At 35.2% G+C, this 26,818-nt stretch overlaps 1 protein-coding gene across 1 annotated transcript in view; it reads left to right on the plus strand.

The window, feature by feature from the left end:
• The window catches only part of LOC150109434 (uncharacterized), a 44,846-nt gene extending 18,883 nt beyond the window's left edge, over nucleotides 1-25,963 (plus strand). Inside the window, exons 6-9 of the mRNA XM_090408175.1 lie at nucleotides 4,501-4,605; nucleotides 6,594-6,837; nucleotides 19,431-19,687; nucleotides 25,867-25,963. Of these exons, the coding sequence (XP_090264301.1) occupies nucleotides 4,501-4,605; nucleotides 6,594-6,837; nucleotides 19,431-19,687; nucleotides 25,867-25,911 (651 nt within the window). The 3' untranslated portion in view covers nucleotides 25,912-25,963. The remainder of the gene's footprint in view (nucleotides 1-4,500; nucleotides 4,606-6,593; nucleotides 6,838-19,430; nucleotides 19,688-25,866) is intronic.
• Nucleotides 25,964-26,818: the final 855 nt, after the last annotated feature.

Here is a 26,818-nt window from a genome sequence, read left to right on the forward strand (position 1 = left end):
AGAAGGAGGGCTATAATTGTGAATGACTCTATGCATAGGTTATGCAGGAGGAGTTGTGTCGAGTGAGTTTGACGGGTGAAAGGATTTATACAAGAAGGATGGTTTGAATCTGAATGGATTTGGTCTTCAGAGACTGGAAAAAAATGTTGCTGAATGAAGTGAAAATGGATGTACAGATTCAGGGAAACGAACTTTTAGGGAGGATGGGGATGCTGTTGAGAGAACATGCAGACATCAGTGAGGCAGTTGAGTGTATGAATGTGTATAATATGCCTGAGTTAGGAAGAAGGATAATAAACCAAAATGGGATAGTTAGTATAAGGCGTGAAAATAGGGGGTGGGCTAGGTGACTTCTGCACTTTAACACTAATGCAGGGAGTATTAGTGTAAAAGTTCTTCCTGGCCTCAGGTTATTGGAATTAGTGAAGCATGGCTAACAGAAGATGATATAGTTAGCGGGATAGAATGTGAGGGGTATAGTGTGTTCAGGAAAGACAGAGAGAAAAGAATGGGGGGAGTGTTATTGATGATAGCTGATGAACTGCAACCCAGATTTGGGTCCCTGGGTTTCTTGATGGGGAGGAGGTAGAGAGGATCCAGATGCGAGTGACCAAGATGATAGCTGGTCTATGGAATGAACCGTACGAGAACAGGTTGAATATCTGTGGGTTACAGAAATTGGTTGATTGGCAGAAAAGGGGTGATATAATTGAGACATTCAAATTACTGAAGGGTTTCTACAAGATTAATTCAGAGGAAATATTTCAGAACAGGTCTGGTGATGGGAGAAGTAGGGGGCCATCCATGGAAACTGAGCAAGTGTGTAGTTTCCATGGAAAGTGTGTAGCAAGGGTGTTAGAACTAAGTTTTTTGTTAGAACTGAGCAAGTTTGTTAGGTGTTAGAACTGAGCAAGTGTGTAGTTTCCATGGAAAGTGTGTAGCAAGGGTGTTAGAACTAAGTTTTTTACTTGGACAGCAGTGAATGAGTGGAATAAACTCCCAGGGTTTGTTGTGGGTGCCATGACTGTAAATGAGTTCAAAGCAAAGTATGATAGATACTGTGCGAATGTCGAATAGTTGTTCTTGATATGATGTTTAGGGCCTCCCTCGATGAGTCTAGGGACTCCTTGGAGTTGCCCGTAATAATAATAATAATCGAGACAATCGAGAGCAGTTTAGCTGTATCTAACTTTTAGAGACTGAGTTAGACTTCAATCTCACCAGTAGCCAATATAGATAGCTGGCCTAAGACTATCAATAATTATAAATGGCATTCAGTAAAATGAGGCATGCCATCATCTCGGTCCCCTAACCATAAATCAGTATATATATTATTGTCTGAAATAGCATGTCTTCTATGGCCAATTTTTGTGAGTTTCTGGGACGAAAAATCCGAGTTCTCAGGAAAAAAAATACCCTTTTCCATACATAAGATAGACCAACCTAGGAACCGGTCAAAGAAAGGATAAGAAACAGTTCCTCTAGTCGGCAACTAGATTTGGATCACAATGGCTTTCTTCGGATGGCCTAGTGCTGGAAATGCCACTTCCATGGGGCTACACACACACACACACACACACACACACACACACACACACACCTTAATTTTGTTCCTTTTAATTCCTGTTATTATTTCATCAAAAATTGCATAATTAACTATCACTAAATAATATGATAGTTAAACACAGTTACCACTTCAGAACTAATTTCTGACTGCCAACATTTTACCCCAATTAGTTTATCATTATTCAGGGATCTGATTAAAACAGCTGTTACATTTCATCTTCAAAGCACTCCTGACTGCATTGACCCACTTATATCTTGGTACTTATCCTGCTATTTTTGCTTTAACACTTGCTTTCATTTTTCATTCTATTTAATTGACCATACCATCTTAGATTAGTTCGCATATACATCCTTGATGCTTATGCAGCTCGGTCGGTTTCGGCGATACCGGTTGGTTACAAAGATCTGGGTTCGAATTCGTCTAGGATATTAAGAACCTTTATCAGGGCTTTTCACATGAAGTGAATTACATGATCTCATATGAAGGTGACAAGTTTTTTTTTCCTCCCAGAAACTCGGGTTTTATCCCAAAAATAGGGAAAATATACAGATACAGCAATATACAGGCATAATTAGAGAATACTGGAATAAGGATTAACCACCTTATTTTGCATAGTATGGTATGAGTCATGTGTAAGCATCAAACAGGTTGGAAGGAAAGGAAATCTGAGGTAATCTTATTCCATTCGACCTTTTCAATTATTTCATCGAATCTCTGGCAAGCATCTGGGAATTATGTTGTTTCCATTTCTTGCATATAGAATGGTCCTTCTAGTAGGTTAACACTAGTGATATATTGCCTGTTCTCTCTCTCTCATACTTGAAGCAGTAGCTGGGATTGAGAAAGATTAGGTGGTTTTGATCAGTTTTATTGCCACTGATTAAACCTACATGCTATTCATGTTTCTGAATGCTGACAATACAGTCTGTCTACCCTTATGGCTCGTGTCTGATTCCATAATGCTGGACGGCCTTGAAAAAAGAGATGGTTGTAAATTCGATTCTAGTCACTGACCACTGGAAATTTTCTAGCCCATATTTATCCGCTTCCCGATTTAGGCATTTTTGCTACATAAGTGCTTTTTTCTCTCACAGAAAGTCCTTTTCACCTCTGCAACTCAGAAATAAATAAACTACCTCAATTAATAATATATCAAACAAAAATATACAAATTAATGTTTTGGAATATGAACGGCAGAAGTTGTTTGCCACTCTCACCCCAATGTATTCGATGTCATCAGGAGCCATTAGCTCAGCTGTTAAGGGAATAAAATATATTAGATTTATTGTATAATCAGTAAAAAATAGCAACGTTTTTATGGTAATAGTAATATGTTCAACTATCTCTGTATTTCAATGCATAAGCTAAAATTGAGTTTTGCTACTTTAAAAAAAATTATGTATTCTGAATGTAAAGATGACAGTATTCAGTATACAGAACTTGATCAATCAGAATGTAATATCTGCTACATTGAATCCACTAAAGGCATGTTTAACCTTACCAAAATTGCAATGTTCCTATAACTACAGTATAATATTTACATTCTACAAATTTTATGGAACACTTATGCATTATGAAAGCAGAACGAGCCACAACGATAGACAGGCTGTTATGTTCTTATTGGACTCATAGACATGAATACTAGTTAGCAATTATAAAAATCCACTACTAAAATATTACTCGCTCTATAATCAAAACACACTTCTGAAAGTGAGAATGTCAGACATTATTAATTTCCAAGAAAATGAAACTCAATTACCTTGCTCTGAATCTGTAGCAATAAGAACCAACCAATGTGCAAAAAAATTACAAAAAAAAAAAAAACAATATCTAATCTCTTCCTCATTTTAATTACAAACGATCTCTCGAAACAGTCAAACTTCAATTAATACCTCATTATTTCATGAATCATACGGCGTGCTCATAGTTAGCTTTCTTTGTCTAAAATCTGATGACGAATCCAACAAAAGACACCTTCATTCATATTATTGGCTTTCTATTGCAGTTTAGTTATTTAATTTTAATTCATAACCTTTTTAAAATTCATATATTTTTAATTCATTCTTCTTCTTCTTCTTTATTAGTTTTATTCTTGTTTTATTTCTGCTGTTTGATATACATATATTTCTACTCGTTTATTGGTTCTTTACCTTCGACATTTTTTCCCAAATCTATTTATTCATTATCAAGTTCTCTAATAAAGAGTTTGCTATCTTTACATTCTAAAACATACATAACCATTTATGTCAAATTAATACGCTGTAATAAGTAAAACTTAATTTTTGACCTATACTTTGGAATAAAGGGACTCTATCTTCTTGATCTAATATTAGCATTTCAGAAAATCATAATTATTATTATTTAGAAATACTTCCCAGATAGTATGATTGCTGAAAGAATTGCTTAGAATAATTATTATGTGACACCTCCAGGGAGTCCAAAGACTCATCGAGGGAGATTGTGCCAACAGTATCGAACGATTGCTGTTGGAACCCATTTCAACTACTACTAACCTCGCTCAAACTTGCATAACTTTTGCGTGTGCATTAGTAGCAAAGGTGCTACCAATCGACCAACCTTTGCTGGCTTAGAACAAGTGAACTTTATTATAATTTCCTATCCCACTTCGGGACTGTTGTAACAAATATGTTTTATGCAATTCAGAAAAAATAAAGAATATTCTGCTTCGTGAAAATGATTTGTAACACAGCCTGAAATCAGTGAAGCGAAAATCTTTATTGTATGTTTGTATGTTGAAATAGAATGAAAAGAATATTTATGAAATTTAAAAAATAATGGAATTTCCTTATATTTGATCTGTTAAAAGTTGAACAAAAATATTTCGAATAACTGGAACCACTAGGCTAAATCTGATCGTTTTTGTTCTTGTTGTCAGTGAGGCCATTGAAATTTAAATATTTTTATTTCTTCAGGAGGCTCATTGTTTCCTGATTAACAGTGCCCACAGACTCCATGCAGTGCTCTCTGGTAGGGAACAGAAAGCTGCAACACAAAGGATCCTTCACAGACTACAAAAGGTATTTGTAAAATTATAATTAATTATAGCTTAATTATCAGTGCCAACGCTAAGCGTATATAGAGAAATTATTCTGAGTTTTAAATGGATTTTTTCTTTTAATTTAGCACCTGGTGATAAATTATTAACTTGCTCTCTTCTGCCACTAGGGTTCCGCTCGTTATTATGTTGCACTTTAGTATTTGCATATCATAAAGAAGTTTCTTTAAGCCTTCTATTACGTTTAGCTATTAGAGAATTTAATTGTAAATATCATATCTGATAAACGGAACTATTCCTGTGCCATTTATTTCCTTTCTTCTTAGTTCTTTGTAAATGACATTTATTGAGTATGATCACACGAAAATGATAGGAAAATATGTTTTCACAGTTAGATTATGTCTAGGATATTTTCAAGCATAGTGAAGTTGGATGATCTTAGAAGACGACAAAGTGTTTTGCTTCTTAGAATATTGTCTCCCTCCTTAAAATTCTTAATATTAGAATTTGTTGAATAAAGAGAGGGGGGGGGAGTAGTAGCAACAGTACCACTGTTAACATTCCATATGTCTTCAAGCTGAGACTTATGCTCTGTGTGGCTGTAAATACTGGTTTGTATCAGTGTCAACTGCGAATGTGATAAATGCATCATTGAAGTGAAGCTGTTTTGGGGTAATTTAAAAGAGTATTTTCAAGTCCAAATTATCACGACCTATCGATTGGAATAAGTAATATTTAGATATATACTGTGTAGCAAGTTAAAGAGAAGAGGGGAAAAAATCAAGCAGTTCCCGTCAAATTTATCAAATTCTTATTTTTTTTATGTTTATTTTGTTTTGAGGGAGGTTTGAACTTCTGTATGTAATCTAGCGTTGCCTTATTGAATTAGTTCTCGATTTCATTGACCCTTTCTGGGTAGCATTTGAGAACAGTATTGAAGTTTGCATTTGTTAAGTCGCTCGCCCTACGAAAAATTGTAATGGACCGAACTCCCTTCATAGTTCTATCACGTTCGTATTCTTCCTTTTTATTCGGACCAGAAGTATTGTTCCCTCGGGTTGATCCATTGATTTTATGTATCTGAGGTTCTTGAAATGGACTGACTTTTCATCGGAGTAACTTTCCAAAGACTGGACAGAAATTCGGCTGAGGAACATTTTAACCAATTCTGCTGACTTTTCTACTGCTTAGAATTATTTACATAGTTTCCTCTTGAAGAATGAAGTTTGGCTGATAGTCTGCGAGTGCTTCTGGACTGATCGGTTTCGACAGCTTTAACAAATTCTCAGAACGGATAGGTTGATGTTTGATAGTAAACTGTTGTAAGCAAATATTGTGCTCTTCTTCTTCTTGCTGTTCGCAGCATTCTGGGCTTTCATTCTGAGGATGGCTTAGATTGATTTAACGTAATGCACTCATGTTGCAACTCGTGAAGTTCCCTAATTAGAGAATTTTTTAAGCGAAAAATCACTTCAGCATTTAGCATAAACGATTTATATATTTTTGACTCATGAGAATAAGCTCTTTAAATTGATATACGGAACAGACATAATTACGATGAACAATTAAAATCCTTTAAACTTTCTTAATGTTTGGTCTACACTCTTTATATATTGATAACCACATTTCGACGTAACGTCACTGAGCAACGAAATGCCAAATGATCGGCGGGTGTATATTCATAGATAATAATAATAATAATAATAATAATAATAATAATAATAATAATAATAATAATAATTAAATCAAACTATTCTTCAAGTTTCTGCTAAAACTTTTTTCTTTGATCATAGCATACGAATTTTATTATTGTCTTCGTTGAATCTGATGAATTTTTATTTTACTTTGGTAAAGACAAGTAAGAGTAATAAAAAAATGACGAAAGAAGAATAAGACAGATAAATAAGAGCATTTTCGTGATTATTTCAGATTATTTTTCATACTTTTAAGACTTTATTTCAAGATAGTATAATCCCTTATTTTAACTGGAGATTTTTGTTTTATTTTTAGCTGCAGGTTATGAAACAGTATTTTACACATCCTGTAGCATTTCGTCGAGGTTCATCTGCTCATTATGAAATTCAGAAAATGGATCTAAGAGAACAATTAGAAGATAAAAACGATAAATGTTTTAATGAACATCAGAGGGCGCGCAATTGTTGTAGACAGATACCTAAAGACGACTACGAAAGCAACCATCCGAGTGTGATTGCTGTTAATAATGCCCGACAGAGGATTCTAATCAATGACAAAGGTATGTCAATAGCAGTAATTACATAATATAAGCAAACGTGTGTGTATATTCCATTTTCTTATCTATTTTGCTTTCTATAATAATAATTAAAATTTTTTTTTCTTACTTTATGTCTTGCATACATATAATAATTTCATTATAAAATTATAGAAATTACAAAATTTAAAAATTATATACATATGATAATAGTATATTTTTTAAAGTGAATTTCATACAAATTTTTACGTTTTTTGTATAATGTGTTAATAATAGTTACTATAGATGGTAATTTATAGTTTGCAATTGGATAAGATTAAATTTTTTTAAACAGCATTTATAGTATATATATTTTATTATAAACAGTAAGTTATATATATTTTATAATTTTTGCTTTTAATGTTTTTAACCGCTGTAAGTATAGCACTTCAATGTGATAAATATACAGTATATATATATGGGAGCCTGTGTAGCTCAGTGGATGTGGCGTTTGCACACCATCGCGCTAGGCCGCACGAAGGAAGCTTGGTTTCGAGTCTAGTCGGCGACTAGAGGAAATTTTTCTAAGCCTTTTTTCGACCGGTTCCCGAGTTAGTCGATCTCTGGCACGGGCAAGCAGGTTTTTCCCACATTATTTCAGACATTAAATATATTGTGTTAGGGTTAGAGACCACGAGATGGCGGCACATTTGAGCCGTCTCTCTTCACTGCGTACCGCTTAATTAGTGATAGCCTTGGGTCATCTGTCTCTGATTGGGTACCAGTGGAGATTGAACTGCCCACTCAGTCTCCAAAAGTTAGATAGGGCTAAATGGCCTCGCCTACTCCCGTATATAAGGGAATAAAAAGGCGTTAGCTGATTTTTTATATATATATATATATATATTTCTTTCTGTTGATCTCGGTTGAAATGTAATGTCTCAGCTTGCGTCCTCGAAGCTTTTTAATAAGTTTATCTGAAGATGACACCGGTTATATATATATATATATATATATATATACACACACACATACACACACACACACATATATATATTTTATTGATTTGATTACTCTGTTGGAAGTAGGCTGATTGTAGTTTGGGAGGTCAAATGAATGATCTGAAAGGTCTGATCAAAGTGAAATTGCCGGTATATTCTGGTGTTATTGCATCTATCTTTATGGTTCACATTCATTTTTATTGTGGTCTTCTTTTTGAATTAATTAGGAGACTTTTTATTTTTCACTGTGGCAGGCTTTCTATGTATTCTGAGCTTTCAATTTACATCGACTTTGAAGCTTGTGATTTCCTCAAGAATATCTTGGCATCTCTGATCCACAAACATTGGTAATTTTTTTCTGTTTTTGCTTTTCTTGCTTAGTACAACAGATTCTGGTTGAATGGTGTTAAATATTCGGATAGGAATATTGGTGTTTTTATAATCTTTGTCAAGTAGCTTTATTTTATCCTCCTACATGTTTCGCCAATCCTTTTCTATTGGCATCCTCAGGGAATACAAACTAGTGAGCTAAAATGAAGGTTACAGACTAGGTTATAACTGATAATTCTAATTAATATAAAAAATTGGTAATGTGCGTGTCTCGTTAACGTGATTTATTCGTTATGGTTCATTACGTAATTGTTATGAAAGTTCATTTCTTTGATGTTTAATGATCTGATAAAAGTTTTCCAAATTTGTGGTAAAATTAGACCTTGATTCTTGTTTAGGTTTTCAGTTTTACGGGCGACTGTAGCTGCTTCTTTAAAGGTTCTTGAATGATAGTTATCTTCTATGTATGGCATAAGGCTCTTATCCCACTCAATATGATGGTTAGTAGAGGCAAAGTGGCATGAAAGGCCTGAAATGTCTTGTCTGTTATTTCTGACATATCCTATGTGTTCTTTCTTTCTCGTTTCAAAGCTTCTAGAGGTCTGATCTACGTAACTAATACCACATGAGCAAGGTATATTATATACTCCAGAGTACTTGTAGAATGGGTGAGGATCTTTCGGTGATCTTAAAAATTTCCGAATAGTGTTGATTGGTTTGAATGCCACTCTGATCTTATGCGGTTTTAAAAGGTTAGCTAATTTTTTTGAAAGGTTGCTGCCAAAAGGAATCGTAATTGTACTGATGTATTGGACGTCATGACGTTGTTGATGTGGTATATCAGTAAAGAAAATCTTGTTATAGAGTCTTTTTGGGTAACCATTTAAAGAAAGTTCTCTGGATATTGTGGTTAATTCCGTTAGTAGGTCCTCCTTGTCTGTCGTATACTGTATAGCTCTTTTCTTGAGACTATGGATAATGCTAAGTTTCTGAGCTATGTGATGAGCTGAGTTGAAATGGAGGTAACGTCCAGTATTTGTAGGTTTTCGATATACAGATAGGTTGATACTATTATTGGATTGTTTCTTTATTAAAATGTCAAGGAATGGCAGATTTTTATCTTTCTCCATTTCTAATGTGAATTTGATGGTATTGTGGAAACTATTGATTTGGTTGAGGTAATTCATTAGTTCTTCTTTCGTATGATCCCAAATGATAAAGATGTCATCTACATATCTGTACCAAATTTTCGGTTTTGGAATGATCTGGGTTAAGATTTTTTTCTCTAGATCTTCCATGAATAAGTCAGCACAAGCAGGTGATAGGGGGCTGCCCATAGCTAATCCAGTGAGTTGTTTGTAGATCGTTTTTTGCCAAATAAAATAGTTAGAAGTTAAACAGTGATTGAACAAAGTAGTGAAGTTTTTTGGGAATAAGTTGTCGAAGATGTTGATGACTTCAAACACTGGAATGTTAGTAAACAGAGAAGTAATGTCCAAGCTTGCTAGTATCCTCTTCAAAAATGGGGATGTTTTTTATTTTATCTATAAAATGTTTTGAGTTTTTAATATAAGTATCAGAGACGTGAATGTGTTGTTGTAAAATCTTCGCAAGATATTTTTTAAATAACGAAACCTGTGCGTTCATAATTAGAAGAAACACACGTATAAACCACAGTGAAAATTATTTAATTGTAAATATTTCATCCTTAAGTATCTTAGGACATCATCAGTACAGTATTTAAACAAAATTAAATTTTGTTTTTAATTTTGTTTAAATACTGTACTAATGATGTCCTAAGATACTTAGGATGAAATATTTACAATTAAATAATTTTCACTGTGGTTTATACGTGTGTTTCTTCTAATTACTTCGCAAGATACTTTGACAGTTGGTAAGTGGGAGAATAGATTCCATCAACTATTGGGCGTAATGGTATACCTTCTTTATGAATTTTTGGAAGCCCATACAATCTAGGAGTAAGTGGATGCATAGATTTTAGTTTTTTTATAATTTCTATAGGCCAGTTATTCATTCCACGTAATAATTCGTTGGTGTCATTATGGTTTTTAGTGGTAGGATCTCTACTGAGAACTTCATATACAGACCTGTCAGATAATAGATTTTTAATTTTTTCTTCATAATCTGAAGTATTTAAAATAACTGTATTATTACCTTTGTCGGCTTTGAGTATGATGATGTCTTTATTATTCCTTAATTTGAGAAGCGTTCTTCTTTCCATTTGGTTAGAGTTGGTGTTAGGAGATCTTGACTGAGCTGAAAGCATTATGCTACTTTTTAATCGTAAGTCATTAGCTATTGGAACTGGTAGTAATGAGAAGGCTTTTTCTAAGTTGCAGATGAACTCTATTTTAGGAATGACAGTGGATTTTAAAGCAAAGTTGAATCCTTTTTTGAGGATAGAGATCTCAGGTTTACTTAAAACGTGTTTAGATAGGTTAATTATCACTTGGTTATCTGGTAGAGACGGTTTGCAGTTGCTATGATTATCATACAGTATATTGAATTTATCAATTTGTGTCTTTTTGCTTTGATTAAATGTTTTGGTAAAACTGTTGCTAATCATATTGTCTAATAGTTGCCATGTCTCAGCGTCAAGATTATTAGAGATATCTGTGAATAAATTATAGCACTGTGAGTCTATTTTGCTAAGCATGAATCTCGTATGGCGAATTCTTTCTCTAAGAAGAGCATACGAAGTTCGGTGGTAAATCAAGTTGGCTTGTCTGGTTTTATAATATTGTTTCAAACGAAGAAATTTTGGGATCACGCTATTGTCTCTACATCTTTTTAAAAAAGTCAGATGGTTTAAATACCTAGCCTTTTTGCATTTTAAACCTTCGAGATTGCGTACCTTTTGTTTGGTGAACTCGTTGATTCTGTTCATTGTGTTGAATTTTTTCTTGACAATTATTTATAAGACTATTACACTTTTTTTATAATCTTTGTCAAGTAGCTTTATTTTATCCTCCTACATGTCAATAGTTTCCTCAAATCAATAGTTTCCACAATACCATCAAATTCACATTAGAAATGGAAAAAGATAAAAAACTGCCATTCCTTGACATTTTAATAAAGAAACAATCCAATAATAGTATCGACCTATCTGTATACCGAAAACCTACAAATACTGGACGTTACCTCCATTTCAACTCAGCTCATCACATAGCTCAGAAACTTAGCATTATTCATAGTCTCAAGAAAAGAGCTATACAGTATACGACAGACAAGGAGGACCTACTAACGGAATTAACCAAAATATCCAGAGAACTTTCTTTAAATGGTTACCCAAAAAGACTCTATAACAAGATTTTCTTTACTGATATACCACATCAACAACGTCATGACGTCCAATACATCAGTACAATTACGATTCCTTTTGGCAGCAACCTTTCAAAAAAATTAGCTAACCTTTTAAAACCGCATAAGATCAGAGTGGCATTCAAACCAATCAACACTATTCGGAAATTTTTAAGATCACCGAAAGATCCTCACCCATTCTACAAGTAATCTGGAGTATATAATATACCTTGCTCATGTGGTATTAGTTACGTAGGTCAGATCTCTAGAAGCTTTGAAACGAGAAGAAAGAACACATTGGATATGTCAGAAATAACAGACAAGACATTTCAGGCCTTTCATGCCACTTTGCCTCTACTAACCATCATATTAAGTGGGATAAGAGCCTTATGCCATACATAGAAGATAACTACCATTCAAGAACCTTTAAAGAAGCAGCTACAGTCGCCCGTAAAACTGAAAACCTAAACAAGAATCAAGGTCTAATTTTACCAGAAATTTGGAAAACTTTTATCAGATCATTAAACATCAAAGAAATGAACTTTCATAACAATTACGTAATGAACCATAACGAATAAATCACGTTAACGAGATACGCACATTGTCACGCACAATACGTCCCGCACAATACGCACAATAGGTGGTTCCAAGACTGCTGTAGTAAATTACCGACCGATTAGCATATCAGGAATCATTGTCAAGGTTTTAGAGAAAATAGTCAAGAGGAAAATACAAGATTGGATAGAAGAAAATGGGATACTGTATCGGGGACAGCATGGTTTTGTGAAGGGTAGGTCATGCCTCAGTAACTTGCTCACGTATTATAACACAGTGACGGCTGAACTGGATAAGGGTAATGGGTTTACGGTGATGCTACTGGACCTTGCCAAGGCCTTTGACAGGATTCCACATGGAATTCTAATCAGTAAATTGCAGCATATGGGAATGGACATAGGGTTGGTGAGATGGGTAGGAGGGTGGTTGACGGAGAGATATCAGAGAGTGGTTTACTCGGGAGTAGAGTCCACAAGACGGCCTGTGACTAGTGGTGTGCCACAAGGATCTGTTCTTGGACCACTGCTGTTTAATTTGTTCATAAATGATATAGGAAATGATCTGAGAGGAACAGTTCATTTGTTTGCGGATGATGCGAAGTTGGGTAGGGCAATAGTGAATGCAGATGACGTCAAAATTTTGCAGGATGATTTGGATAGATTGGAGGTCTGGGCTAAGGAGAATGGATGTCAGTTTAATGTGGCAAAATGTAAGGTTATGCATTTTGGGGTGAAAAGATTGGCGGCAGTTTACTGCATTGGTGGAACCGTGCTCCAGGAAATTGATGAGGCACGAGATTTAGGAGTGTTGGTAGATAAGGAATTGAAATTTAGGGGACACATTGCAAAAGTGACCAAAACAGCTCATCAAATCACTTGGTTGCTGAAGAATACGATGACAAGCAGAGACAAGCAGGTTATTGTTCCTCTGTATCGAGCCTTGATAAGACCCCATCTAGACTACTGTGCTCAGATTTGGTCACCTAGGTTTCTTCTTGATGGGGAGGAGGTGGAGAGGATCCAGAGGCGAGTGACCAAGATGATAGCAGGTCTGTGGAATGAACAGGTTGAGGATTTGTGGGTTGCAAAAATTGGTTGATAGGCGGAGGAGGGGAGATATGATTGAGACATTCAAATTACTGAAGGGTTTCTATAAAATTGATTCAGAAGATATTTTTGAGAACAGGGCTGGTTGTGGGAGGACTAGGGGACATCCATGGAAACTGGGCAAAAGTGTGGTTAGTAAAGGTGTTAGAGCTGGGTTCTTTACTTTTAGAGTAGTGAATGAGTGGAATGCGCTCCCTGAGTCTGTGGTGGATGCTGTGACAGTGAATGAGTTTAAGGCGAGGTATGATAGATACTGTATGAATGTCAAATAGTTGTGATGAATATGATTTGGGGCCTCCCTCGATGAGTCCAATGACTCCCTGGAGTTGCCCGTAATAATAGTAATAGTAATAGTAATAATACAAATTTTTTGTATGAATTAGAATTATCAGTTATAACCTAGTCTGTAACCTTCATTTTAGCTTACTAGTTTGTATTCCTTGAGGATGCCAATAGAAAAGGATTAGCGAAACATGTAGGAGGATAAAATAAAGCTACTTGACAAAGATTATAAAAAAAGTGTAATAGTCTTAATAATAATAATAATAATAATAATAATAATAATAATAATAATAATAATAATAATAATAATAATAATAATAACAACAACAACAATAATAATAATACTTTTTTTAACATTTTTATTATTTCTCAGATTAATTAAATGCATTATAGGAACACAATTATGCATAACAAATACTTTCTGGTACATCAATTTTTTTTAAATAATAATAATAACAATAACTGTTTACAACGTATATTATTATAATATTCATAATGATAATTATTACAGATGTTTCTTTGCAATTTTGCACTCTATATACACAATATCAATGGATATAATCACTCTATATTGCATACTTTTGTTACAGTTATTACATACATTACTTACATTTGTTTACATGTGATACGTAAATTACATGCATTTGGTTACATATGATGCATCTTGGATGAGAACTAATTTCTCTGCTTTCATCCTTGAAGCTTATATGTAAGCTTATCTGAGGATGACACCAGTTGGTTATTATTTATTGTTTTTTTTTGCTGTGTTGGGAAGCTACGAAATCTATGATTGAGAAATTCGCGCGCGCGCACACACACGCACGCATGCGCACACACACATACACACACACACACCGTTTCTTTTGCTATTAATTTTGTTTGATAAATATTAATATTTCACCCCCTCTCTTTGTTTGGCGGCATGATGTATGTTGTTGGAAGCCTGGAATTTGGAAAGCAGTCGCTTCGTCATTAGTTATGGATACTTCTGTTAGTATCAATATATCAATAATATCAGTCTAATTCCTCAGATAAGCCTGTAACAATAACCAATCTTTTCGGATGCTTCTGATGTTAATATGCAATATTGAGAGACCTCTCGCTTGTACTGCGTGTTGTTTCCATGCATCAAGCGATTCGAAAGTACAATTACTGATAATTCGAAAGTACAATAATAATAATAATATTAGTAGTAGTAGTAGTAGTAGTATTACGAGAAACTCCAAGGAGTCCTTAGACTCAGCGAGGGAAGCCCGAAACATCATGTCAAGAACTATTCAGCATTTGCACAGTGTCCATGATACTTTGCTTTGAACTCATTTACAGTCATGGCACCCACAACAAACTTTGGCAGCTTATTCCACTCATTCACCACTCTCCAAGTAAAAAACCTAGTTCTAACACCCTTGCTAACTACACTCTTGCTCAGTTTCCATGGATGGCCTCTAGTTCTCCCACAACCACCACCACCACCTGTTCCGAAAAATTTCCTCTGAATTAATCTTATAAAAAAATCCCTCAGTAATTTGAATGTCTCAATCATATCACCACTTTCCCGCCAATCAATCAGTTTCTGTAACCCACAAGTCTTCAACCTGTTCTGTTAAGGTTCGTTCCATTGACCAGCTGCCATCTAGGTCACAAGCCTCTGGATCCTCTCTACCTTCATCCCCATCACCAAGAAATCCTGGCGCCCAGTAGTCAAAATGAAGTCTTATCAAGGCTCGATAAAGAGGAACAATAATCTGCTTGTCTCTGTTCGTCAAAGTATTCTTCAGTAAACTGGTGATCTTATGAGCTGCTTTAGCCGCATTTGCTATGTTCCCCTCCTCCCCTAAAGTTTAATTCCCTATCCACTAACACCCCCAAGTCTGGCTTCTTCAATTTCCTGGCATACAGTTCCACCAATGTGGTTTACTTTACTGCTGATAATCTTTTCACCCCAAAATGCATACCCTTACACCTTGTCACATTAAACTGACATCTATTCTTCTTAGCCCAGTCTGCCAATCTATCCAAATCATCCTGCAAAAATTTGACATCATGTGTATTAACTATTGCTCTACCCAACTTTGCATCATCGGCAAATAACTGAACAATTTCTCTCAGATCCTTTCCTATATCATTAATGAATCTCTACTCCTGAATAATCTGTATTAAACTACTCTCTGATATCTCTCCATCAACTCACCAACACTATACCTATCCCCCCATGTGCTGCAGTTTACTGATTAGAATTCCATGTGGTATCGTGTCAGAGGTCTTTGCAAAGTCCAGCTGTATCACTGTAAACCCATTACCCCTATCGAATCCAGCCCTCACTGTATTAGAAAATGTGAGCAAGTTACTGAGGCATGATCTACCCTTCACAAAACCATGCTGTCCCCTATACACTATCCCATTTCCATCTATCCATTCCTGTATTTTGCTCTTGACCAATTTCTCCAATATTTTGACAACGCCTCCTGATATGCTGATCGGTCGGTAATTTGCAACAGCGGTCTTAGAGCCTCCTTTATGCAATGGAACTATTTCCCCCTCTTTCCATTCCTTTGGGACTGACCCAGAGTTGAGACTTAGTTTCAACAATATGGTCAAGGGCACTGACAATTCTTTTGCCCTTCACGTAAGACTCGAGCTAGTATACCATCCACTCCCACAGCTGTATTCACATTCAGGTTCTGTAATATGCTATGCACCTCTATTTCATTTACCTAAATTCTCGTATAAGTCTTTGGCTCTCTCATTCCTGCAGTATCATCACCTGGATGATATACTCTTGCAAAATGTTCACTTAGTAATTCTACTATTTTGATTGATTCAGTTACCTCCATATCATTGAAATTCCTTAAAATCATTCTGCTACATACATTCTTTCTTTTACTGGCATGAAAACTGTTTGGGATTCTCTTTAGCCTGATTGTTAACAACTTCCTTTCATAATTTGCTTTTGCCTTTCTAACCACACTAGTTACCGTTCTGGTCTGTGCCTTATAGTGTTCATGTATCTGCAGGTCATCTTTCTTCTTAAATTCCCTTCACAATTATCTATTTTTTACAGCTCCAGTTTAATGGTGTTATTCATACATTTAACTCCCAATTAATTTACTCTTCTGACTACCCAGTCAGCCATTACCTCTCCCAAACATTCCTTTATAACTTCCCATGCCCTATCAACATCCAGCCTTTGCAGTTTTACATGCCAAGACATTGATCCAAGCAATCTCCTAAGCTTGGCATACTTTCCAGTCCTGTGATTCCACGCATATCCCGTTTAACCATAAATTCGACATATCAAGACTATATAATCACTCCAAACAATTTATGACAATGTGGTCATATTCGTTATAGACAAATTCTCAGATGCAATTACTAGATGGATTCTATGCTCATTACATTAGTGATACAGCTTTCAAGAACAAAAATGGCTTTCACTGAAGAATATGATGAAGCTTCAAGCCAGATAGCGTCTCTGTTATCCGATATTACTTCGAATTTTCTTATCTTGATATTAAAACACCAAATATCTTTTATTATTACACACTGATTATCATCATTTCCAAGGATGTGCGAATGTTGTTGTTGTTGTTAAGAACAGCCACATATTAGTTGTAACAATTTCAGTCATGTTTTTTTATGTTTTTTTCTGAAATTACTTATTGACGCCATTTTTAATTAAAATATAAGTCTATCCAATTTTATATCCAAGAAAGAGATTTACCTGTTGTATCTGCCAAAGTTAAAAATATTGATACACTTAACAAATGAGATAAAATATAAAAACATACAAAAATATGTATTACTTGTGTATTGTAGAACATGTCAGTAACTGCTATATTTCACTATAAGGGTGAAATCGCTGTAGCTCTCTGGAAATAGATGCTTCCATAATACTAGACTGCCTGAAGGAAGATAGTGGTGAGTTCGATTCTAATCGCCGACAAGAGGAGCCTTTTCTCAGACAGTTCACGAACTAGTCAATCTTTGACACAGGCAGCGTTTTTTTTTTCTCCATGGAACTTGCGTTTTTGATCGCACAAATCAAGAAAGAAAATGCTGAATCGCGGAATTAATATCGAGCTGAGATCTTACTGTATTTCGGAAAATAGTATATAGTGTTTGGGTTAGTGACCACAAGATGATGACAGTTGTCTGTCATTTTTTTTTTCTCCCGTCTACGTCTCTCTTCTTTTATCTACTGAAATCCATGGAGATTGTCTCCTAATCTTCAAAAAATAATTGTTAAGCAGTCTCTCCTGCTCTGTGTGGTAAAGAAAAAGAGTTATTTGATTTATTACTTTTTAAATTGTAAATATACATTAACATCAACTAAGCTACAATAACTCTATCTCCATATTTTGTCTTAATTCAGAAATTCTCGATTTATTTAATTTATATAATCCTGTTACTGTGTCTACCTTATTATAATTATTTATGATCTAAATTTATCTTACATCTTTTTTATGCAATAACAAAGGTGAACAATATCTGTAGTATAGAATCTATCCTGATATTATGGAACTCAAGTAATTTGCTTCCAATCGCATACATATGCCACTTTTATAAAAACAATTCCGCTTTGGAATGAATTTCTCCTATCTCAAAGGACCTTTTGCCCATGTTAATTTGCTGTTCATATGAAGCTTTCTCCATAACAGTCTTTAAGGTTCCTGCTAAACTACTTGAACTGCCAACAAGATCCATGCCAAATGTAGCTCCAGGAGGGCTTATGCCTGCAACATTTCACTCACTTCTGAGATTTTCCCTGTTTACTCTTACATACAGGTGATGTATTTCTGTGACAAATGACAACTCTGGAGTATCAGATTATAAGATGATAAGAGTACACCCTTAATCCTCACCAAATGCTGAGTTCATGGGTATCGATGATTTTAGAGGCAACGAGGAGGGAAAGAGAGAGATTGCACACAACTACCCCATCTTTTCTTTTTTCCCTGAAATGCGCGATTAATATCCTGTTTTTCTGCGAGAAAAACATCGTATTTGGGTGCATAAAAAATCGTATTTGGGTGCGCCAAAGATTAACTCAGTGGCTTTGAAAAAGACTAAGAAATTCCATTATTCAGAGACTAGAATTGGAGTAATTTGTTACCAAAATTTGTTTCAGTCTATATTGGTGTCGTTATTAGCCTTGTGGGAACGTCTATTGTACCGTAATGCTAGATCCTCCAAAGAAATGATCCCACAAGTCCAGTTAATCGCACCAATTTAGATTGAAAAAAAGAACTAAATCAAAATAATAAATTATTCCAATTCTCCTTTAGGATGACTTTTAGATTTCTTTTAGTTTTGTACTAAGAAATAGTATTTATCTTGGTTCTAGTTACTTTATTAGGATTCTACTAAAGTATTATTTTTTTATACTATTTCACATTCTTTTACACTTTTTCAACCGAAAAGCAAATGCATGTCATACTTCTAACAGTCACACAAGCCCTCAATAATAAAAACAGAGGCGACTTTCAAAATTTGCATCTGTTGGCAGAGTGTAAAAGACACTCTGCCAACAGATATGTTTACGAAGTGAAGACTTTTTTTACTCAGCCTGAAGGAGAGACCAATTTCAAAAATATTTCATGTAATTTATTATTATCATCATTATTATTATATGAAATAAATTTAAATATTAAATTAAATAAATCCACTAACGCTTTCGAAGGACAGTGAGTCTCTGCCTTCAGCCAAAGGGATAGATGGTCCAAACTATCAATGAATTTAAACGGCAGCTGCTGACGATTGTTATCAATGTTCATACTTGTCAGTGTAAACAAGTTTCAGATAATGCTGAGCTGTTCTAAAAGTCTTTTAACTGTGTGTGTAGCTTTTAATTTCAATTGGAGAGCCAGTTCTGAATATAAATTGAAGATTTCCAATAATTCCTACGAATGGAACTTAATTTATGGCTGTGGTCTGTTTGATTAAACAAGATTATAGACATTACTATAGCCTATAACATATCTATGCAGAACATTATAGCATACTGTGCAAATTATTAACTGCATATTACTACAAATCTCTTTAGGTTCAATGGCCTTCACTGAAGATTCTGAAACACTTTCAATAATGAAATCACACGAATCTTTTAAACAGGCCAGATGCGATGAAAGGATTCAAACAAAGAATGGCAAGAGAACTGGATCCCAGAATCATTCAAAGAAAGATATCATTTCCATATCTGCAGTTCCACTTCAGACTGAAAGAAAAGAGGTTTTATCAAACTACGGCATTTCAAATCAATCTGAACACACCATCAGCCACACAACTATAGCGATTATTCAGGTGGGTCTAGAATGTAGTCTTCCAATCTTTGTTCTTTATTCAAAATATTTGACCGTATTCTGATTTCTGTAAATATTTTCTCTAATGCGATATTTAATTGGAGATTGTCTAAAAAATGATTGATTTTCTCATATATGCTTAAAAAGAGCTCGATGAATGAAATTAAGGCCGAAGCAACCAAAACTGTGGCATTGTATGAGATGAAAACACCTCATTTTTCAGGAGGGGAACACTCTGCTATATGACAGTGATTAATTCATCTTCAGTTGAAAAAAATCCTTATAAAAGTTCGTCCTGTCCTAGACTAGATTCGAACCAACTTCTTTCCACTAGAAAGACCTACTTTGCAACCGTACCACTTTTAAAAAAATCAGCAATACATTTTTGAGCCCTTTGACAACATGTACAGATGGCGCAGCGGCTCAAATTCTTAACGTTCTAGTAGTTTTAAACCACTCAGAAGGCGAGGCAGGGTGAGCTCTGAGAATATAGTACCTGGAGGCTGTGATTGGTTATTGTGTCAACCAATCCAATTGAACACCGTTATGACTTGCTGTTTTTGTTTTCTGAGTTTCATCTGTTTTGCCTGTGTGAAGTATGGGAAACAATACTGTTTCCCATTGTAAATATGGGCAAAACGTTATAACATTTTCGATAAATTTATAATTTTTTTGCCCATATTTACAATGGGAAACAGTATTGTAGTCGAAGGAGGTAAGCTTCGTCCTCCTCCTCCTCTGTCAAATTTTATAGATTTGAGTAATTCAAATATCCTAACCAAATATAGCATTCTCCTTCATTATTGTTTTCTAATATACAGTATCTTAAAACAAACACATTGTTCCCCACTTTTGCGCAGATTTGGTTACAGTTAATTGATAAAGTTTTCTAAGTTATCCTATAAATTAGACAAATTAAAATGAACACTGATGTGCTGTACACTCTTAAAATTTTATACATCGAATTTTATAGCGCGAATTCCATAAGCTAGTGATTCTTAACACTTTCATTGCCAAGCTGAAAATTGGAATTTCGTGTGGTGGCCAAATTTTTTTAATTTTTTTATTTAGTTAGCGACGTCAACGCGATAACGCGTGATCGGCCGTTTGGTGAGAACTCGCATCGCGTGATTGGCAATGAACGTGTTAACCGGTGGGCCGCGAGCCTCTAGGTGGCTGCGGAAAATTACTTTTCGCTACTGGTAATACTGCAAGTCGTGACATCTGCCTACTGGACGTGTGATAGAAGTGATTCTTTGAGGTTTTAAACAATACTGGTACGAATGCATAGAACTTAACGTTGTTAAGTGCTACTTGAGTGCAATTACTTTTCGAAACTTTCAGTGCTCTAATATTGATTTGTTATTTCTTAAAATTTCCCCGTTATAAAATGAGCAAACAAAGAACATTATTTGATTTCCTAAAACAAATAAATTTACTAAAGTTTTTGCAGTAATATTTAAGTAAAGTTGATTTTTGTTATCTGCTTTTTTTTTTTTTTGTAATCATTATAATCAGTAAGTAAAACCACTTTAAAAAAATAATAAAAAGTTTAATTATTATTATGTTATTACAAACTAGGTCTCCGTAAAAATATTTTAGGATACTTAGAGGGGGGGGGGAACTATTAAAAAGTTAAGAACTACTGGCATAAGCCACGAGAGAACACCCAACCGAAATCGCACGCGACGCTACTCTTAATATACAATGTGTTCGGGATAAATTTGACAGTTTCGTAAGGAAAAAGAAAATCTTCTTTGTATCTATTAAACTTAATGAATTGACAAAAAAACATTACAGGCAGAGTTAATTACAATACTATCAACAAGATTTACTCAAAATAACCACCATTAGCATCGATCACAGCTTCAATTCTGCTTCGGAACCTCGAACAAGCTGATGCTACAGTCTCCCTGGGAAGGGCCGCAAAAACTGTTTTAATTTTATCCATTAACTGGGCTTTTGTATTACTGGAAGTGCGATTGGTGTCTTTTTCAACTGCGCCCCATACAAAATAATCCATGGGGTTAAGGTCTGGGGAGTTTGGAGGCCAAACATTTGGACTGGTGAAGTCGTAGAAATTTTCAGACAACCATTTTTGACTTTTCCCAGAGGTGTGGCAAGGGGCCGAATCCTGCTGCCATACATACGGCCTACCATTGGCTACCCTTGTTATCCAGGGCTTGACTACAGTTAGCAACTCCACGAACAAAGCCCGAATTCCAATGCCAGGGTTCTTCAACACCTGTTCCTGCAGATTTGCGAGGAATTCTGCTGTACGAACGCAATCAGATCGTCTGCTAGGGATCTTTCTTCTTGCTACATCCTCGTAGTCACCATTGCAAGTCTCTAGTTCATGCCTGATTGTTTTTACTGTATTCAGGGAGCATTGGGCAGCAGTCGTAATATCCTTATTTTGATGGCGGGCACGAATCATCATGATACAAGTTATTCTCTTCCATGATTCAGGTGGGTTCCAGCTATCCATCCTTTCTGACATCTTGTATATGAATGAAGAAGGGTCCAAACTTTTAAATGAAGAGAAGTGTGTGTTAATACATGTAACTTACGGAAAAATATAATTAATTATAAATATGTCAAATTTATCCCGAACACCCTGTATATCAGATATAAGCGTTCAGAAATATGTACTATTTCTCGGTAGACGTCCATGACTCAAAGACAAATGGCCACTTAGTGCGGTGTTGGTTTGGGTACTGTTAAAGCGATTTTAAGGAGGTTTACGGAGATAGGTTCCTTTTCTCCTGGCAGAAAAATGAAAACCACTTACTGAAGAGACTTGGCAGCTAGTGGGATAAATGTTTCTGACATGACAGTCCATCAAAGATTGTTGGAAGCAAGGAGGACTGCCAGCAGACCAAAAAGAAGAAACGACTGTACGAAGGCTATGCAGAAAAAGAGTGGACAAAAGTGTACAATGATTGGATTGTTGAGAAATGGAAGGTCTTATTCTCAGATGAGATTCAATTCTTTGTCCAAGGAGAGCGAGTACCCTGTGTTCGCAAATCAGCGACCGAGAGGACTTCTCCTGCCCACCTTCAAGAAGCTGCTAAACACCCAACTAAAAAGATGTTCCGCAATTGTTTTACACGTGATGGTCCAGGATTGCTTGTGCTGTTGACGATATGATGAAAAGTAACCAACACCTAAAAATATTGGAGAAAAGAGTGATCCCACAGATCCAGTAAGACAACATGACACAAAAAGATTTCAAAAAAAAAGACGAATCAAAAAGATTCACTTCAAAAAAAGTGAAAAGGTTCCCCAAAAATCACAACATCCAATTGCTTCACTGGCCAGGTAACTCTCCTGGCATTAACGCAATAAGAAATTTGTTGCAGTAGTGAAAAAAGATACTTGGAAAATTAATTGTGGATACAAAAGATAACTTAATACAATCTATTATAAAAGTATGGTTTCAAAATGGAGAAATAAGAAAAATGTCTTCTACGTTGGTAGAGACCATGCATAAGCGAATTAATGAACATATTAGGAACAGAAGAGCACATATAAATTATTAGGTAAATTTGGAATTTAATTTTTGTACTTAATTTCTTGCGAAATTAAAAGAGGAACCAATTTATATTTTTCCTTAAATTGCATTCTTCTTCCATAGCTTATACAAGCTTTTCCGATTTTGTCGATTTTTTGTTTAACAATTATATGAGTTATGCTTGGACGTTCCTTTTCTCTTCAATTTAAGCTCTTGATGATGCGTTCATGGACACATGAGCATAGAACCTGAAAAAATGACTGACCTGTAAAATTCCGAAGTCTAATATGATCTTCAATATTGGCGACATGTAATGAGTTCCGTGTTTCTTGCCGGTATAAATTGGAGGAATATGATGCTCCCAAGTCAATGGCACTATGTCCACATGAAATGGATGCGAGGAACTGAAGACGTTTGAAAGAGGCCTTGTGATAAGATGCATGTTGCAGTCATATTGTTTACAAATTGGGACATCCCAAGTCAGTAATTAGTGATACCACAATGAGAAAGAAGTAGAATCATTAACTCAAAAATGTCCGCCTGATATAGTTGAATTATTCAAATTTGTTATTGCATCCGGTTACTTCACTTGGAAAGGTAAAATTTACAAGCAAGAAGAAGGAACAACAATTGGGCCTCCTTTATCACCAAACTTAGCAAACCTGTTTCTAGAACACCTGGAAGAAAAGATTTCCACTTTTGAACCCAAACCAAAAATGTCCGCCTGATATAGTTGAATTATTCAAATTTGTTATTGCATCCGGTTACTTCACTTGGAAAGGTAAAATTTACAAGCAAGAAGAAGGAACAACAGTTGGGCCTCCTTTATCACCAAACTTAGCAAACCTGTTTCTAGAACACCTGGAAGAAAAGATTTCCACTTTTGAACCCAAACCAAAAATTTGGTTACGATATATCGACAACGTCTTTGCAGTCTGGGATCATCCCGAACATGAATTACATCTGTTTCTAGACAAAATAAACCTTCTTCACCCTCGCATCAACTTTACGCTAGAAAAAGAATCTCCACAGGGTATCTCCTTTCTGGATTTACACATTCAAAGAAAAGAAGACGGGTCTATCGCCACGTCTGTCTATTACAAGCCTACATTTTCAGGTCGCTACATTCACAATTCTTCCACTCATCATCCATCTCAGAAATTTGGCATCATTAAATAACTAGTTTGCAGAGCACACAAATTCTGCTCCTCTGAATATTATCTTAACCAAGAACTAGAAATAATCAAAAATATAGCCATACTAAATGGATATATTCTTAAAACAGCTCAAAAAATCATCAGTCACCGTCCCACACACCAACCCAGAAAAGAAGTCCATAGGATTCCCATACCTTACGTCAAAGGTCTCTCCGAACGTCTTTCGAAAATTATGAAGAAATACAATTTTGACACTACTCAAACCTATCAACCAAATCTATAGCTTGTTACCTTCTCCTAAGGACAAACTCTCACATCTGATGTTACCTGGCATTTATGAGATCCTATGCTCCTGCAAATTGTCTTACTTTGGTCAGACAGGTAGGTCTGTTCAGAAACGCATCTCGGAACATCAAGACCACATTCGTCTTTTCAAACAGCAGAAATCTGGTCTCTCCCAGCACGGAGTTAAATATTCAAACCGTAGGATCCATGGGAGAGGTCGAAACTTCTACTCAGATCTTTATATAAATATGAACTTTTATATAAAGAAAGTGCTGAAGCCTTACTACACAGACCAAATTTAAACCGCAACGACGTTCTCACTATTCCTAAAGTATGGGAAATTGTCATACAAAATTGTGTAAAATAATTTATATATATATATATATTTTTTTTTTCCCAGTTATATTTAATTTACTTCTATAACACGTTACTGCACGCATATTGAGATTCCATTGTAATCATGCGCCCTAACTGTATGTTATTGCTAGTATTGTTTGAAGTACTGTACTGATGATGTCCCAAGATACTTGGGATGAAATATTTACGAATTGTCATTACCGTGGTTAGTACGTGTGTTTTTTAGTTATGAAATACGGAGATGGCGGTGTGATGGTATGGTCCTGTTTAACCTGGTTTGGCCTCGGACCTTTGTGATGCTACGAATATTGAACTCGAGAGGTATCCGAACATTCTGGACAATGCGATGCTTCCTACTTTGTGGCGTTTTTATGGAAATGACCATTGTCTCTTTCAACAAGACAATGCACCTTGTCATAAGGCTGCATGGTTTGTGGACATGCACATCACCACACTTGACTAGCCTCCACAGACTCCTGAACCCTATTGAAAATCTGTAGGATGAACTAGAGTTTTGGGTAAGCTCAAGGGACGTTCGCTCCACAGCAGTCCAGAACCTCATTACTATGCCTACAGGAAGAATAGTCAAAAATTCCCATTGATCGGTGTTGCACGCTTGTGGAAATTATGCTCCGTAGGATTGCTGCTGTCATCGCAACGAAACTAGGATCTATGTCTTATTACGACGGGTGCCATGACTGTTTGTTCTTCACACTATGGTGTCGGTTGACTTCATTCCGAACAGTGTGTCTGTGTGTGTGTGTGTATATATATATATATGTATATATATATATATATATATATATATATATACATATAGACTTTATTTCGTTAGCGTTTTGCCTTATTATTATTTTTTTTTTCCAGGAATTCGAGAAGATGCTAGAATGGGATGTTAGCGTTCATTTGTAAGCAGAACAAACTGTCATCGGATCTTAAATAAAAACTTTAACTGCTATACATATTTATTGCGAGCGTAAGTTATTTAATATCCATTCATCATCTAAATTCATTCAGTTACAAAGATATTTTGAATATAATACTAACACCTCATGCAGCATAAGATAGATAATCTCTGCAATTATTAAGCTTGCAATGTTAATATTCCACCTTGCAGGACTGAACATTCTGATTTGAGTCAAGTGTTATCTAGATACATACAAGAATATACAAAATATATACATTTTTGTTTCATATATTTAAATTTCATAATTAAAAAATCTTAATTACTGAAGTATAGAATTAACAGGCCTCAACTGACTTTAAAAATGTATTAAATAAAGAACAAATAGCATTACACTAGAAAATTTATTGATACTCCATGGAACGAACTTTACTTTCAGAATGTTTCGATAGCATGGTCTACTTAACAAAAGAAATGTTGTGGGAAACTTCCTCAGTATCACTTTATAAAATGATTAATGATGCCACTTACCTGATACTAGCATCCCAATGATATAAGAGCTTTCACTGAGTATACGATTCTACTCTTTCCTGAATGAAAGGGACTTCAAAACAGTTCTGATAGTTTAATAGAACCCTTGATGAATATACTAGTATTAGTTTGTGGAAATGGATTAAAAATCATCAAACGAGTATCATCAAATGTGTATTCAATTGTCAGATTATTTGTAATCAGATCGTTTGATATTCAGTCATTATCTGAACAGTAATGATCGAATGCCAGTTTTAGAGAAGTGGTTTCTGATAGCATCTTTGAATCTCATTTCAAAGATGTCCCCCAGGAATCACAGTATTTAAGGCGATGACATATTAATCTTCTAGAATCTTGATCTTCTATATTTCAGTTACATTCCTC

This window comes from Typopeltis vanoorti, chromosome 2 (assembly GCF_054136105.1).
Source record: "Typopeltis vanoorti isolate ZY-2024b chromosome 2, IOZ_Tvanoo_1.0, whole genome shotgun sequence".
Taxonomy (NCBI): Eukaryota; Metazoa; Arthropoda; class Arachnida; order Uropygi; family Thelyphonidae; genus Typopeltis; species Typopeltis vanoorti.